The sequence below is a fragment of the Lepidochelys olivacea genome (assembly GCF_965140295.1).
Source record: "Lepidochelys olivacea isolate rLepOli2 genome assembly, chromosome: 1".
Taxonomy (NCBI): Eukaryota; Metazoa; Chordata; order Testudines; family Cheloniidae; genus Lepidochelys; species Lepidochelys olivacea.
This window is the reverse complement of record NC_140411.1, coordinates 154,799,227-154,814,945: the sequence shown is the minus strand read 5'-3', so window position 1 is coordinate 154,814,945 and position 15,719 is coordinate 154,799,227. Positions and strand designations below refer to the sequence as shown.

At 44.1% G+C, this 15,719-nt stretch overlaps 1 protein-coding gene across 7 annotated transcripts in view; it reads left to right on the top strand.

Annotated features, from left to right (window-relative positions):
* Nucleotides 1-15,719, top strand: part of BCOR (BCL6 corepressor) — a 67,505-nt gene that overhangs the window by 14,341 nt on the left and 37,445 nt on the right. For 5 of the 7 annotated variants that reach the window (XM_084638755.1, XM_084638757.1, XM_084638751.1 and 2 more), the window contains exons 2-6: nucleotides 6,499-6,628; nucleotides 8,195-8,273; nucleotides 9,408-12,233; nucleotides 12,920-12,973; nucleotides 13,378-13,561. In XM_084638755.1, coding sequence (XP_084494881.1) covers nucleotides 6,543-6,628; nucleotides 8,195-8,273; nucleotides 9,408-12,233; nucleotides 12,920-12,973; nucleotides 13,378-13,561 — 3,229 coding nt within the window. In that variant the 5' untranslated portion in view covers nucleotides 6,499-6,542. Of the gene's footprint in view, nucleotides 1-3,007; nucleotides 3,146-6,498; nucleotides 6,629-8,194; nucleotides 8,274-9,407; nucleotides 12,234-12,919; nucleotides 12,974-13,377; nucleotides 13,562-15,719 lie in introns of those variants that run through there. The other 2 variants (XM_084638753.1, XM_084638754.1) reach the window with 2 other exon arrangements.

Sequence of the window (15,719 nt, the reverse complement as noted above, 5' to 3'; positions counted from 1 at the left end):
GGGGGTCGGTGACAGAGGGAGCCTAAACTATCGCTTGGAAAGGGGGTCAAGACTGTGGCTAAGGGCCATCGATAAAAGGGGTTTAGATCTAGTGGCTCTGTGGCGTATGGTGCAGGAGCTGCCTTCTCTGGCAAGCATGTCCGCCTAGCTACCTCTCCCCCCCCGCTCATCTCCTCCCCGGAGGAGGAGGAGGGGGCGTTCTTAATGTCGCTGCTGGAGAAGTGGCAGGATGAAATGCGAAGCTGCCCTTCGCGATTTATACTCTAGAACACCCCCCCTCCCCGTGGAGCCGAAGCCTTTTCCGCTTCAGCTCCGCCATTCACACAAGGGAAATGTGTGGCGGGGGGAGAGGCGCAGAAGCGCAATGGAACTGGTGTCGCCACTCACCGCTTGCCAAGTACACGTTTCAGCGGTGACCCCTTCTAACACTCTCCCAGGGTGGCCCGGGGAGGGTCAGCTTCCCTGTGTCAAGGCCCCTCTTCACCCTAAGCAACCCCAGCTTGAGTGCCAGCCGTGTCTCTGCTTCAGCAAATAAAATATCCTCCTTTCCCCCCACCTCCTCGATGTATTTCAGTGGGGGGGGGGTTCCGGGTCAAGCATGTGCCCCACGCTGAAGCAGATCTAATTAACCTGCAGACGCCGGCACCTCTGTGAACTCACCAAAGTGAGCCGGGTGCTCCCTTCCCAGCCCCATGTGCCGGGGGGGTTCTCCCTAAAATAGGTGGGGTGGTTCCCCAGCGGATCAGCGCTGGCAGGGAAGGCTGGGACTCTGTCGCGTACGTGGGCGAGGCGGCCAGGGTTATTTGAAGGCTCGCCAGCCATTTTAACTTTCCCTCGTTGGCCTCCTCTCCGCCGCCCTTCCTCCGATCCCAGGTTTATCATTAATTTAAAACTTTTGTTTGCAAATGGCGGTGAGAGCGCGGCACCGCTTCGCCTGGTAGCGTAGGCAGCTGCTGGGGGCTGGACTGGGGGAGAGAGCGGGGCCGCGCCGCGGAGTTACTTTCTGTGGCAGGCTCAGACGCGCGAGAGAGACCGAGCGGAGCCGCCGCACGTGAACCGAGCGCTGCTGCTCTGCCTCCTCCCGGGAGCGTCTGGCGGTGAAGCGTCCCCTGCCCGCGCCCCTGATCACGCACCGAGGCGGAGAAAGGGGTGCGTGCGGGAGGGCTCCCACACGGGGCAGGGAATCGTCACTGGGCCAGGCATGGAGGGACAGTGCTTGGCCGTGAATGGGGAGCGATTGAAGTCCTCGTTGCCTTCCTGCCCCGTGTCCCCGGCCCCCGGGAGGCCCTCGTATCCTTCGCCCCAGTGGGAAACACCCTCCTCGGCCCCCTAGTGTCTAATGCCTCCGCCCCCTCCCCCCCCTTTGATCCTCTCTGTCGGCCCCAGGGCCGGGGGCTTGCCCTTTGCGGCCCTCCCCCGCGAATCCAATCGCTGGCAGCTGGAGAGCCGCAGACAGAGGCCACAGTCATCTCTGCCTCCCCACTTCCCCCTCCCGCGGCTGCAGCGTCTGTCTGTCTGTCTGTGGGTGGAGTCCCTCTGGGCGCACCCCTGTCCCCGTCCTCTTCCCGATGTAGCTGATGCCGAGCAGCAGCTCTGACTGCCCTCAGATGGCTCCGCCGCGTTTTGTTTACACTGTAGAAAGTCCTGATAGCCTCGCTACACGTGACTGTGTGGGAGCCTCGGCAGGAAAGAGGAGTCAACACGCAGAGGAAAGAGGTTGTTTTAAAATCTTAAAATAGACACCGACCCTCGTGTGTGTGTTTCTTAAACCGAAATGCACTAGTGTTATGCATGACTCAATATGTATTTTAAATCGGTTTAGAGACCTAGCTGGCACATTTGTACTTAGCTTTATGGTTAAATGAAATGCCACACGTCACGGGTAAAGGTCAAACTTCTTTTTCTAATCCCCAGATCCATGCGGCGGCTACTTAGCCTGCTGCTTCCTAGCCTGGCTTGCAAAATGTGTGTCAAATCAGTGATGCTGTGTAGATCTTTCAAAATATACCTCGGGTATTTTTTAGTTTAAAAAAACCCTCCCCTTTAACCGCTGGTCTAATATTGGACCGCCGCTGCCAAAGCTGTACACTCGGTATCAAACTGTGCAATATGGTGTCTTTAAAGTAATTTCTAACAGCGGTGTCGGTAATTGTATAACTTGTAAATATGTTAGCCATAGGTATAAGAGAAACGAGGTGGCTAAACACGTTTACAAGCAGCTGTCCGTATTTAGGCTTCTAAATACTGTAGGAGTCCTGCTCTATAAATCAAAGTCCGGCTGAACAGTTTGGTCTAATCGAAGTCGATTGCTATGAATCCCCAATCCCTTTTCACTTCTCTTAGGGATTTTCACAGACCTAGAAAGGATCATTCCAGTGGCCTGGAGACAATCAGGACGGGGTAATTTATTGCACTATTTTCATTTCCGAAGGTCAGATTGTTTGTTTGACTACCTCCTGCTCTGTCGGTGCCACTTGCTTACTACATTACTTGCAGACTTTAACCCATGAAGCTTTCTAGCCGCCTGCAGTCCCATTGAGGGTGGGTCTGTGGCTTTTGCAGTGGAAACTGGCGAGCTGCCAGAAGGAGCTGGAGGTGGAAAGAGTAAAGGCGCCAAAAGGGAACTCGTGCGCCGCTGCATTCTCTCCCCTTCCTGGCTCTCTGCAGCTGCCAGTCCCCAGCCGGGCGTCCTCTCCTTTCCTTACCCTGCTTTCACCTTTTCCACTTGTTCCTAATCAAGAAGACGTCCTCACAATAGTGACTCAAGGGAAGTGGGGGGAGGGGCAAGGCGCTACCACTTTATACACTGGCTTCCCTGCCCAAGAGGCAAGAATGAGCGGCGGCGTCCCCTGGCCCCCGGCATCGGGTTTTTCTAGTTTCCAAGCCAGGAGTGTGTTAACAAAACTTTGCTGCTGCTGGCGTCAATGGCTGCCAAAAGTCTGTTGACGTTGCGAGGGAGACCCAAACGTTTCCCTTTTTTAATCAAATGCCCAAACAGCGCTGTGTGTGTCGGTGTCTGTCTCTGCATCGCGGGGCTGTGGCTGCGCGCGGAGAGCGCCGGGGACTGGGTGTTCCGGGCACCAGCGCGGCCGCCTCAGGCTGCCTGGCAGTGAGGGGGAAGGGGGCAAGAGAAAAAAGGAGCCAGGTTAGTGTTTTTAAGTGCTTTTAACACGCCGGCAGTGCTCTGACATTGCGTGTGTATCACGCTCTATATATAGCACCAAAGGGCTCGACCCGCCAGACACCTCCAGGAGGAAATTCCACCCTGTCTCACAGGAGGCTGAATTCTGCTGGGCAACCCCGGTAGCAGGCTAGTTTCCGAGGAGTTGGCGGAGCAGCGATCGGTAATTCCTGCCCCCGAGGGGAACGGGCTTTCCAGTCCGTGCTGGTACGTACGCGAGAGCTGCACGGCAGCAGCTGCAGCGTTGACTCTCGTGCGGAGGCGGCGGGGTCTCGCACCGACTGACTCCGGACTGGATAAACCAGCTTGGAAGTAGCCGGCCGTGGTGTGGATGTTTCGGGAAACTGGATCCGAGTTGGGCGGGCAAGGGTTTAAACGCGTCCTTTATTGCCCTGGCTGTAGTCACACACGCACAGTTCTGTGTTCTGGAGCGCGGCCGCGAACGCTCCAGCCCAGAGATCGGGGCGATCCGTGGAGGAAAATACCAAAGGAGCCGCGTTTCTCCCTCTCCCTGCGGGGAGGGTGGCGGACCCGCTGTAAATGGAGGGCAGGAGCCCCCTCTCCCCCCTTGCGTATTAAATGCTTCAAGGTTGGTGGAAGCGACAGAGGGATTTGCCTGCTGACAAAGGGGTGCTGGGGGGAGGTGGATTATTTGTAACGCTGAGGGGAGCCATCCCCGAGGGCGGTGGGTCACCCTCCTTCATCTTGCGACCCCTTGTCCGCAGAGGGAAAAAAGGAGTCGGAAGAGTTAAAGTCTCTTGCTTGTTGCAATGAAATTATGGCTGGCAGTGGCGCCGCTGTTTGTTCAACAGACCTCCACTTTTAAACAGTTCACAAAAAGTTCATCAGGGCGGCGATTATAAATACATACACACGTACGTATCCACGGCACCGCGCGACCCCGAAAGCGATCGCCAAGCCACCGCCTCCCCCCTCCGCTCCGAAAGGATAACTGGGATCAGTGTAGCCCTGTTAGAGGGCATTAATATTGCACGCCCTCTAGAAGCTGCTCAGCTGCACACGCGAAACGAGTGTGTGCGCGCGCGGGGGACGTGTCTTCGCTCACTCAGGGGATTGCAGTGGTGCTTTGGAGAGAGGATTGCAACATATTTCTTTGCAAGCGCTCAGTAGCAGGTCTGTGCTTCCAGCCGCACGCAGCCTGCCGGCACAGACACCTCGGCCTCAGGCAAACTTCGTGCAGCTGGGGGATGAGGGGTGGTTCTTGGCTTGCAGTCGAAAAGTAGGGTGTGTTTTTTAAATACTTCGGGCGTTGGCTGCCTTATTATTGGGCCCTTTGAGTTTGATCTCTTGTCTTGCCGGATCCAGCGAGTGAACCTTGAAGCCGCGAACGTAATTTTTAGTATTTCATTCTTTGCAAATGGCAGGGGCTTGACAGGCTTTAATTCAGGCACCGCAGCTGATGTTAATGATACACTTCCAGTGAGGAAACGAGGAGCATTAGCAGTTCCGCTAATGAGTAATATCAGTCTGCCTTTCGTGCCCTCCGTTTAAAAAAGGGAGAGCAGTGGGCCCCTTTACACACAGCCATATCTATTTGGACTTTGTGTCCATTCCTTACAGATGAGGCAGCGCACGGGGCGGCTACTAACCGTCTGTAAAACCCTAAATCACTCTCTCCATGCTGCTGCTCTATTGAAAACATTACGAGCCGTGCATCTGGAAACCAGTAAATCTGTCCAGAAACCGTCTTTCCAGTGAAATAACTCCTTTTGAATGATAGTGCGCTATCTAATCTCTACAGATTTTTGTGTCCTCACTGCAGGTTTTGTGGACTTCATTATTGAAAGCTAACAGTTCTGGAGGGAGGAGGGGAAACATGCTATTTCATTAATATACATTTGTTCCAGGCATAGGGCTTTACACAAAAGACTTCTCTAAGGAAAGGAGGAGAAAAAAATGTTTGAGAACACGGGGCTTTCCTGCCGTTTTATTTCCTGAATCTCTCTGAACGGGTGTGAAGTGGTGTGTTAAACACATAATCTGGAGTTCTTCCCCATTAAATAGCAAAGTAATCATTTGCATATCGTGGACTCGGACAAAGGAAATGAGTTTACTCGAGAGGCATATATGCTCTGGGAAACGTTATGGATTAAATTCCCCATGGTCAACCATCCATTACTGGCTTGTCTGCATGTGTAAAAAGAATGTCGTGCCTCCCGTTTGAAGGACTCTATTTTTGTAAGAGAGGAAGAGCTGAGGGATATCCTGTGCATTACAGTCTCCCCCTACTTATTAACCCAGCATTTAACAGCAGGATGCAGGCTGAAGCTCAGTCAAAAGAAACGACTCAACCTCCAAAGAGCAATTAAAATCCTGCACTGGAATAAATCATGCGCCGCGATAATCCTGTTAATAAAACGCAGCTTGTCCTGACACTTCACTCATGCAGCAAACTAGAATTTAATGGGGGTGGCGATGGCATTAGAAAGGGAAGAAAAGGCATTCCCCCTCCGTCGCTAGACGCGACAATCCGGTTACCTTTCACCTGCCTTTGCTGCTGCACCACACCGCGCCTATCCTCTCGGGCTGCTAATACTCCTCCAGCGAGCCTGCTAATGATTCCTTTCTCTGGAGTAAGCAGGCGTCATTTGAATTACTGAAAGCACTCGCAGCAGCTCCAATGCAAAAGCCATCAGGGTTTGGTGCTTAATCAAATCAAGGGGTGGGGAGCTCAGCAACCCACTTGCTATTTTTAACCCATGTGCAAACGTTAGAAGGGAGTTTTCCTTTAGCTCTGTTCCGCAGAAGCGCCTCTTCAGTTTAACTCGTACGGTACGAGTTATTCTCAGTAGTTAGTAGGGTGGGTGATATAGAGGGTATATACTTGTTGTTGTAATGCACTTTCTGCTCTTGTGTATTCCTAACGTAGATTTTTTTTTTCTCCCCAGTTTAAAACGTACTATCCAGCGCGCAGAATCTCTCCTTATTTGGGTGTACATAAGGTGCATGGAGCACTTTTGGGGAACAGTGTTGACTTTGCCAGTCGAATTGTTTCTCAGTTCAAATTAAATGCATTGGAGAAACTTTTTTTTTTTTTTAAATTGTCGATAGCCTGAAATGATTCTTAATTTTGTGGCTGTGCATGAGGGAAAAGATCCATCTCCTCTGACCTATAAATGCCCTCAATTTGCTCCTTTATTGCAGGGTAGCTGTCCCTTAGCGTTTAGCGTAGGCAGCTCACTCCCCACACCAATCCTGCATTCATTATTAATTACACGGAGGGAGGCTGGCTGGCTGCTCCACTGTGCTGTTTGCACTTCCTCCTAGACTAATCTCCTTAACTTTTGTTTTAATAGAATATAAAACCCTGAAGAAAAAGCAGCGCTTTTAAGACGACGACATGCTTTCTGCAACTCCCCTGTATGGCAACGTTCATAGCTGGATGAGCAATGAAAGGGTCCGCATGTGTGGAATTAATGAAGACAGGTAAATATTTAAGCTTCTGGCAAGTTAAACCACGCTGAGATTCTGTGATGTGAGATTTCAGAGTTCATTCGCTTTCCTAATGCCGGAGCAGATAGCTGCCTTCTTGCATCGAGATCAGGCCAGCATTAGGAGGGAAAAAAGACACGTGTGTGACAGCAGTAGACCAGTCCCTGATTTACTGTTTAACAGGCACCTGGTTCAGTGAAGCAGTAGTGTCCTTTAAAAAATATTACTCCCCTAAGCAGCCTTTAAATGCACTTTTACACTTAATTTATTTTTTCATTCCTATGAAGGAGTATTAATCCAAATACATACTCTTTTAACTCTAAATGCTAGGCATGCCAGTCCCATCTGATTTGCCTCTCAGTGCCTTAAAACAAATGGCTTGCCCAGTGATTAAAAATCGAAACAATGTCCTTTTTATCTAGGTACTGGATTCCTTATTGTCATCCCATATGTTATTTTTTTTCTCCTACTACTATTAATTCAAGAATCTTAGTTATGCTTCTTAATACATATTTTCTAAGTGGACTCTATGGCTAAAGGGACACCACTAACTTGAAATCTAGTTTATTTAAAAACAATAAGCCTCAACAGTACTTTCAGAGACTACACTTAGCTTTGAGTAGCCCAGCCAAGTTTTGTGATTTTTTTTTTTAAACTATAACATTTTCCTGTTTCTTCCCCACTCCTCCTCTGTTTTTAAATGACTTTCTTCTTTGTTGCTGACTGACAGCCCCTCAGAAACAGGGGTTTGCAATCTATGCAGGGGGAAACAGTGAAAGTGACTATTTGCCAGCTCTGTGCAAACACACAGTAAACAAACTGGGGAAAAAAGTTTTGCTATTGTTTTTCCTAATTGCTTCCAGGTATAGTAATATTAGGGGTTATTTGTATCAGTAACCGATTTAAAAAAAATCAGGAGTGTAACTTCAGTTTTTTTTCAAGTAGTTGTTAGCTCTTTAAATATCAGATGGTTGAAACTGTTTCTTCTGGGTAATGATGAAACTTTCCTTCTGCTTCATGTCAGCTGTTTTATTCATGGGATTTGAAAGTTGGCACTAAAGTATATTCTTTATCAGTGCTTTCCGTGATAAAAAGTCCCAGCCCTGTAACACTGGTATGGCGCAGATGTGGAGCTTCCTCTTTAGCATGGAATAGGTGACACTTGTATGACATTAGTGTATATTTAATTTTCTCTTTGCTAACACTTAGAGATGGTATGTGAATATGGTACGTTAAATGACATAATTATCACTAGATATGAAGTAGTTTGTTTTTGTTTTTTTTTTTAAAGAAAAAAAACTAACAAGTCACCAGCCTTCTGGGATACGTTCTTTTGAAGTGGACTGAAACATTTTCTTAATGTAATGTCAAAACCTTTTTTACCTTGAATCTGTTCTCAGGCAGTATTTAAATATCATTATTTTTTGTGAGTTAATGTAGAGGATAGAGACCATTTCATATGGGATTGTTATGGGGAAATTGAAATATGGAGCCTTACAATCTTTTATTAATATTATATGCAAGGAATATTTTCAAATAGTAAGCTTACATTTTTAATAGGAAAATTCCAGTAAATGATGGCGATGCTCCGAAAAGCAGACTGGAATTAAGGGAAGAAAATCATCTGAATCACAGTGTGGTAAGAGATTAATAGCTTTAGACTGAAATAACATCTGTTTGGTTTTTTTTAATTTCATTTTTGTGAGAAGTTTCATTTAAATAAATGATTAAAATATTTTAAGTGCAGCAAGGACTACAGTTAAGACACAAGTTCCTTCAGGTAAGAGGCCTTCTTCAAGCTGTGGTAAAAGGTTATTTTTTATTTTTCAAAGGTGTGAAGAAGGCCTCATGGTAGAAATAATTTCATTCTGTTCTGTTATCTTGTTAATTCTTTTTTATGCAGAGTGGTACAACACCAACACTGTTATTTCTAAGCCATTAGGAATAATGTGTTGTGGCACACTTGTGATTCTAGCAGGATTAGTTTATAAAGTCACTAAATAGCCAAATAGCTGGTGTTTTGATTTATCTGTTTAAAAAGTTGGAAGTGAAAATCAAAAAATTTCAGCAATGTTTCATTGATGTACTTTTCATAGGGGCATAGTACTGGAAGAGACCTCCTGGATTATTGAGTCCAGCCCCTTGCTATCACTGGCAACCCGTTTATATAATTCTGTTAATAAATTTGTTAAGATTGTTTGTTTGTTTTTGTTCTCCCACTACTACTGTTGTAGAAAAGGGGTGGCGAGTTTGGGTGTGGACCACACGTAGCCTCCTATCTTGGATTTTCCCTTGCAGACAGACTTATAAAAATGATGCCTGTTGGATATTTCAAAAGGCTTGTGCCCCTGAAGGGATTGCATTTTGGGATGACATAGTTGCTGTCATCTGCCTTGTAGAAAGGGTTTCTGCTGAGCAGTGGAAATTTAAGGAGATGATTATTTAAAGGCAGTATTAACGAAGTTAGGTTCCAAGTGCAAAAGGTTCAACACATTTGTCAAATTATTCATTTTAAAAACTTGTTTTAGTAAATGGTGCCCCTTTACAGCTAGTCAGGATCTCCAAGACAAAAACGAAGCAGCCAACATCTTAATTAATGAGTTTTATTTCCGGCAGTTGTGTTCACCAGTTCAATCAACCTACATACATTTTAACAATGAACAATGTATTTGTATTAGTATTGTTTCTCTTCAAAATTAAAGATGTATCTATAGTCTTGAGTAATGTTGTTTTTAACAACATGCAAAAATAACACATTTCTTATTCTACAAAGGTGGATGCAACCACAGCACATCGCATTGACAGTCTTGCAGCTCTGAGCATGGACAGGTCTGGACTTATGCGGGAAGGACTTAGAGTCCCCAGCAGTATTGTCTATTCCAGTTTATGTGGACTTGGCTCAGAGAAAGCACGGGATGCTACAAGTTCTATAGCTGGTCTTGGATTTACTCCTGAAAGAAATCCAGAGATACAGTTCAAATCGAATCCCTCTGAAGCAATAGAAAGTGCATCTGTCTCTGGAAAACCCCCAAATGGCTTCAGTGCTATATATAAAACACCACCTGGAATACAAAAAAATTCTGTTCCAACAGGGGAAACGCTAGGCTTGGACAGAACTTCAAGTGACAAACAAAGTCCTCTTACTGTCAATGGTGCTAGTTACCTAAGGCTTCCCTGGGTAAATCCTTATATGGAGGGTGCAACACCCGCTCTATATCCTTTTCTTGACTCACCAAATAAGTATTCATTGAACATGTATAAGGCATTGCTACCTCAGCAGTCCACATACAGCTTACCACAACATCTGACGTATTCACCTGTATGTACAAATGGTGAACGTTTTTTATACCTGCCGCCTTCTCACTACGTTACTCCCCACATTCCATCATCTTTAGCTTCACCAATGAGGATCTCGGCTGCTTCAGCATCTCCAGCAATTCCCCCACTAGTACACTGTCCAGATAAAAGCTTGTCTTGGAAGATGGGAGTCAGTCCTGGAAATCCTGTTGACTCTCATGCCTATCCACATATTCAGAACAGCAAACAGCCCAGAGTCCCATCTGCAAAGTCAGCTGCAGGTAATATGTCAACAGACCCTGCTATCTTGTTATCTCATTCGCCGAGACCATCTCCTAGAGTTCATCTGCCCACACAAGTTGGGGATACCTACTCAGAGTATCACAAACAGTTTTCCAGAATTTCGACGTCTCCTTCTTCAGTTACGCTCCCAAAGCCATATGTGAGTGTAAGTAATGAATTTCCTCCTTCCCGACTGTCTAATGGAAAAGTTCCCAAAACACATGACACTGGTGAAATTTCACAGCAAGCTACAACACATGTAAGAAAAACAGGTCACGATAGAAAGGACAGCCGGTCACCTCTGCCACTAGAAAAACAAACAACTGCCAAAGATGTCATAGACAAACCACTAGACTTGTCATCAAAAGTGGTTGATGCAGAGACAACCAAATCTGACCTTATTAAAAAAATGGCACCAACTGTTTTAGTTCATAGCCGAGGTGGAAGTGGATTAGTTTTACCTGGAAGTGATGTTCAGAAAGAAACTATTTTTCCTTCAGGAAATGGTTGTCCTCTTTATAGACCTGAAATAATTAGCACCGCACCTTCATCCTGGGTTGTTCCTGGTCCAAGTCCGAACGAAGATACCAGTGGTAAAAACATGCAGTTGAAAAACAAAGCATTAGACTGGGTGATACCACAACAGCGAAGCTCTTCTTGCCCTCGGATGGGTGGAACAGAAGCAGTAGTCAGTAATATTTCAGGGTCTGTGTCAAGCGGAGGTCGGCCCGCATCTGCTTCACCAGCTCCAAACGCCAATGTAGACTGCACCAAGACAAACAGGAGTGCTATGGAAAGTACTGCGTCTGTCATACAGCATATAGGACAACCTTTAGCAACATCTGCAAAACATAACAGTAAAGTGACTAAATCCAATAATCAAGAATCTAGTTTCAAAGCAAATGAGAATGCCCTTGCATCAAGTTCCATGTTTTTACCTCCAAATGAGGCATTCCGATCTCCACCATTGCCGTATCCAAGAAGTTATCTCCCGTTTCCTGTTCCAGAGGGTATAGCTATAAGCCCTTTATCTTTACATGGAAAAGGACCTGTGTATCCTCATCCACTTTTGTTACCCAATGGCAGTCTTTTCCCTGGGCATCTGGCACCAAAACCTGGCATTCCATACACCCTGCCAGCTGCTAGAGGAGAGTTTATGACCTATCAGGATGCCCTGGGGATGGGGATGGTACATCCTATGTTGTTACAGCATTCAGTTTTGGAAATAAATAAGGATGAAAAATCAGAAAGAAGATCTAGGTCACATGAAAGGCTCCGCTATGAGGATCCTGCTACAAGAAACAGATTGCCAGAGATGCTGGAAACCAGTACAAAGACACATTATGAAGTACCTATTGATAAGAACACAAAATCACACCAAAGTTCAAGTCATAGTAAGAACGCGGCCAAAAGTGACAAACACATCTTTACAGATCTTCTGCGAGATGAACAAGATGTGAAAAGTGAAACAAATGTAGCAAAAACTGGCTTTACTACTGAAAGCAGTAATCAGACTAGTGACTCCACAAAGCGCAAGGTAGAACAAGTGTTGCAGCACAGAGATTTTATTGTAATGAGAGAAGAGTTTGGAAGAAATAATGATTTCCACGAAACCTATAATTTTAAACAGGCTCAGAATTCATCACTGTTCAATTTAAGGAAAGAGGATGTATCAGGAAGCCAAAATAAAGAAAGATTACCAGTTCAGCCTTCCTCTGCTTTCTTAGAGAATACTCATGGGAGTGATGGTCCAGCTATGTGTTTTGGCAAAGTACAGGATGGTGCAAAACAACTTTGTATGGGAAATATACAGTCAAATATTGAATCTAATCAGACATATACCAAAGATGGAACTGATGATCTAGAAGCTACTGATGGCAAAATTTTGAAACCCAAGCCGTCTAAATTGGCAAAAAGAATTGCAAACTCTGCTGGCTATGTAGGTGATCGATTCAAGTGTGTTACAACTGAACTGTATGCAGATTCTAGTCAACTCAGCCGAGAGCAGCGGGCACTGCAGGTGAGTCTGTGAGGTTTAACTACCAAAGCATTTGTTTGTGTTTTTTTGTTTATAAAGTCACAGTCAAGTATTAAATTTGATATATCCTACACAGGTGGGGAATATGTTATTTGGTCTAGATGTTGCCAGAAATGGTAACAATAACTTTTTGTTTATAAAACTGTGAAGCCAGGTTATGTGAATAGTAGTAGATGTGAACTATATGTATTCACTAGTCAGTTTAAAAAATGCTTTAAATGAGAACTGATAAAGTGCTGATAACATAAGTATTAAATATTCTGCAGTTAGGGAAGCTGAAGAATGCATGATATGTTAGACTCGTGGTTGCTTTAGCTTCTCAGTAGGCTTGTACTGTAAGATAGCAAAGGGTATCCAGAAGTTCTGATTAGTATACCATACGTGACATTTGATGGAGAGGAGTAGCAGCCATGTGTTGGTGGGTGTTATGCAACTTTTATGCAACCTTTTCACCAATCAAGAATGTAGTAAAAGAATAGAAGCAGTATTGAATTTGATGTTGAGCGATGACAGATATTGTATAGGAATTTCCTTAAGATACTTTACTTTTAATTAAAAGATGAGTTAAACCAAATTGTTGTGCATTGTTAAGAAAAGAATTGGTTATGCTTATAAAAATGGATGAAATTATTTAAATGATCCATTGAGTGCCCATTTTAATTACATAGATGGAAGGATTACAAGAGGACAGTATTTTATGTCTACCTGCTGCTTACTGTGAGGTCAGTTCTTCAAATTTTTATTACTAGAATCTTACATAAACCTTTGAGTTAAATTTCATTTCCAAATACACAAAGGGAAGTTTGTGGGCCATGGTCGTCTTTATTCATTGTGCAGTTTCTGTTTTTATGTTTTTGTTTTGTTTCTTATACCTCCAAAACAGAATGTTTTTGTTTATATACAGTATATCTTTATATATGAAAGAATTGTGTGGATTTTTACATATAGATACTAGAAATTTTGAATATTTTTATACAACTGAGATATTTTAAACTTTTATATATTAGATATATATCTCAAACCTTGGTTTTGAGCAGATTTTTCTTTGGAAATACTTTCATATAAGGTAAGGTAAATGGAGTAGCTTTTATTGTGAGATTTTTTTTCATATCAATTCTCTTTCTAGCGTGCAATGATGCGCTTCTCAGAGTTGGAGATGAAAGAGAGAGAAGGCCACACAGCAACCAAAGACTCAGAGGTCTGCAGATTCAACCAGGCAGACTGGGAAAACTTGAAAGGAAATAATGAAAAGAAGCCAAAGTCTGTCACTCTGGAAGATGCCATTGCTGATCAAAATGACAATGATAGATGTAAGCACATTTAGAAGGCTTTTTGAAGTGTGTGTGTGTGTGTGTATGTATGTATACTGTAGCAGTTTGTCCTAAAACTACATAGTATATGGAAACTAGTAGAATTTTTATCACTACAGAATGTTGTAAATAAAAGAGTGATTAATAGTGACAGCAGTAACTAATACAAATTTACATAACCGTATCTAGTCACCTTTTCGTATATAGAGTTGTGACCTCTGCCGTTTTCCATGCATATTTTTTGATCTATGAATGTCGGTTGAAAGTTGCACCTTTCGGCAGGTTATTGTCATAGTAGTTCTCGCTCTAAATGGATCTACTTTGCAGTAGATGAACTAGTACCTTAACAGATTAAACTAAAAACCCAGGCTCTTATTGCACCATCAGTTTTTTTAAAGTTTTTAAGAACTTTCCGATTTTCCCTTTTGTGACGTTCTTTTTAAAAACGGGTGGCACCGTTAAGTTCCAGTAATGTAGCTTTCCTTCACTATATGGGGGCAGGCAAAATGGAAGGGTGGCAGGGGAAGTCAAGTATATAATCTACCGCATCTACTTTATTTATAAATAAACTGTAGCTGTGAAATTGAAAATGCATGTGTAACTATCTCATCCCCTCCACTTATTACTGTGGCAGGGTATGTATGTGTTAGACCATCAGAAGTCCTCAAGGGCAGTCACCATGCTGTGAAACTGTCTGTTGCTGATGCCATTGTTGTTTGGACCAAGGGAAAGAGACTTTGCAGTAGCGTGGGACAGTGTATGGAAGTACTGTCATTGAGCTCTATTGCAAAAAGCACAAAGCACTTTTTTTCTTAAGTCATATTAATTTTTTAATGTATATTTGTAAAATTAGTTCTAATTCATAGCAAGTGGTGTGGGTTCCATCAGTGTCCAAACCGTTTTCCTTGCAACAGCTTGTAACAAGGTAATTAAGGAGCTGATCACTGTTTTATTCCGTATTTGCAGAAAATTCAAAGTTGCAATTCAAGAAAAACGTTAGTAGAACACTGGATGGTCTGTAGTATATGTATAATTTGTTGGGTTGATGTGCATAGTCGGGAACTTATGAGTAGGGCTGGTAGAAAATGTCATCTAAGCGATTTAATAATTGTGAGTTATTGTCCTGGTCTTTGTTTAATAATTTTGGTGGACAGGATGATGATCTGCACCTGCTCAGTTCCTCACCTAAGTCAAGTTACTGTGGTGTTGCGGCCACTAAAATAAAATATGTGAACAAAAAAGTAGCTTGGCAAAGTAACAGTGAAGATTTCATTTTTAATCTACAGCTAATATCAGAATGGCAACCAAGCTTAGCTTCTAGAAACTCAGCCTCCTATTCCCTGAGGTCTATTGAGTGAGTTTTCAGGAGCAATGAGGCCTTGTTGTTCTACAGTATCCCATTGCCTGGTCATAAGCATGATAGACTTTCTATAGGGTGCTACTGCTAGAGCTTTCAGTTCCCAGCATTACTCACACCTCAGAGTGCACTGCACACTTGTAATGGCCTCCATTAAATCCCACACACATTTTGAAACATCAAAGTGGTGTAAGAGCAGCAGCATCTGGGTCGTGCCACCTGGATGCCACTGTTGGAGGGAGGGCAGGTCACCTAAGCTCTCACAGAGGTAGGCTGAAGGGAAGAACAGGCTATTGCCAAAAGTAGATCAAACCGGAGTTGATTAATGAGAGAGAAAACAGGGAATAGTCCGGAGGGTGAGGGAAGGAGAGAGAAAAGTTTCTTCAGATGCACATCTCACTTGTTTGAGGATTATCCCTCACTATTATAAATGTAATCTTAATTACACTTTTGAAGATGCAGAAAATAGCAAAAAAATAAAACCAAACCGTACAATTGCAGTTGTCTCAAATCCATAACTTAGCAGTGTTCTGGCTTATGAGACTCCATTGGATGAAATGCATTTGGAACTAGTAAAGAATTGCTGGGTGTGGGGGAGGGTATTATGACGTTTTGTGAGTATGTTCCTGTGCGCAATTAATTAGCTATGAATTAATGGGAAGTTTTATAGGCTTGCTAAAATTGCAAAATCTATAAACTTTTAAAAATGCAGCTTTCTTTTAGCAAGTTTCTCTTGCATGTGATGGGCTTTGCAGCAACTATGCTTGCAGATACTAATTTGGTTCCCAAGGCAGGTCTGCA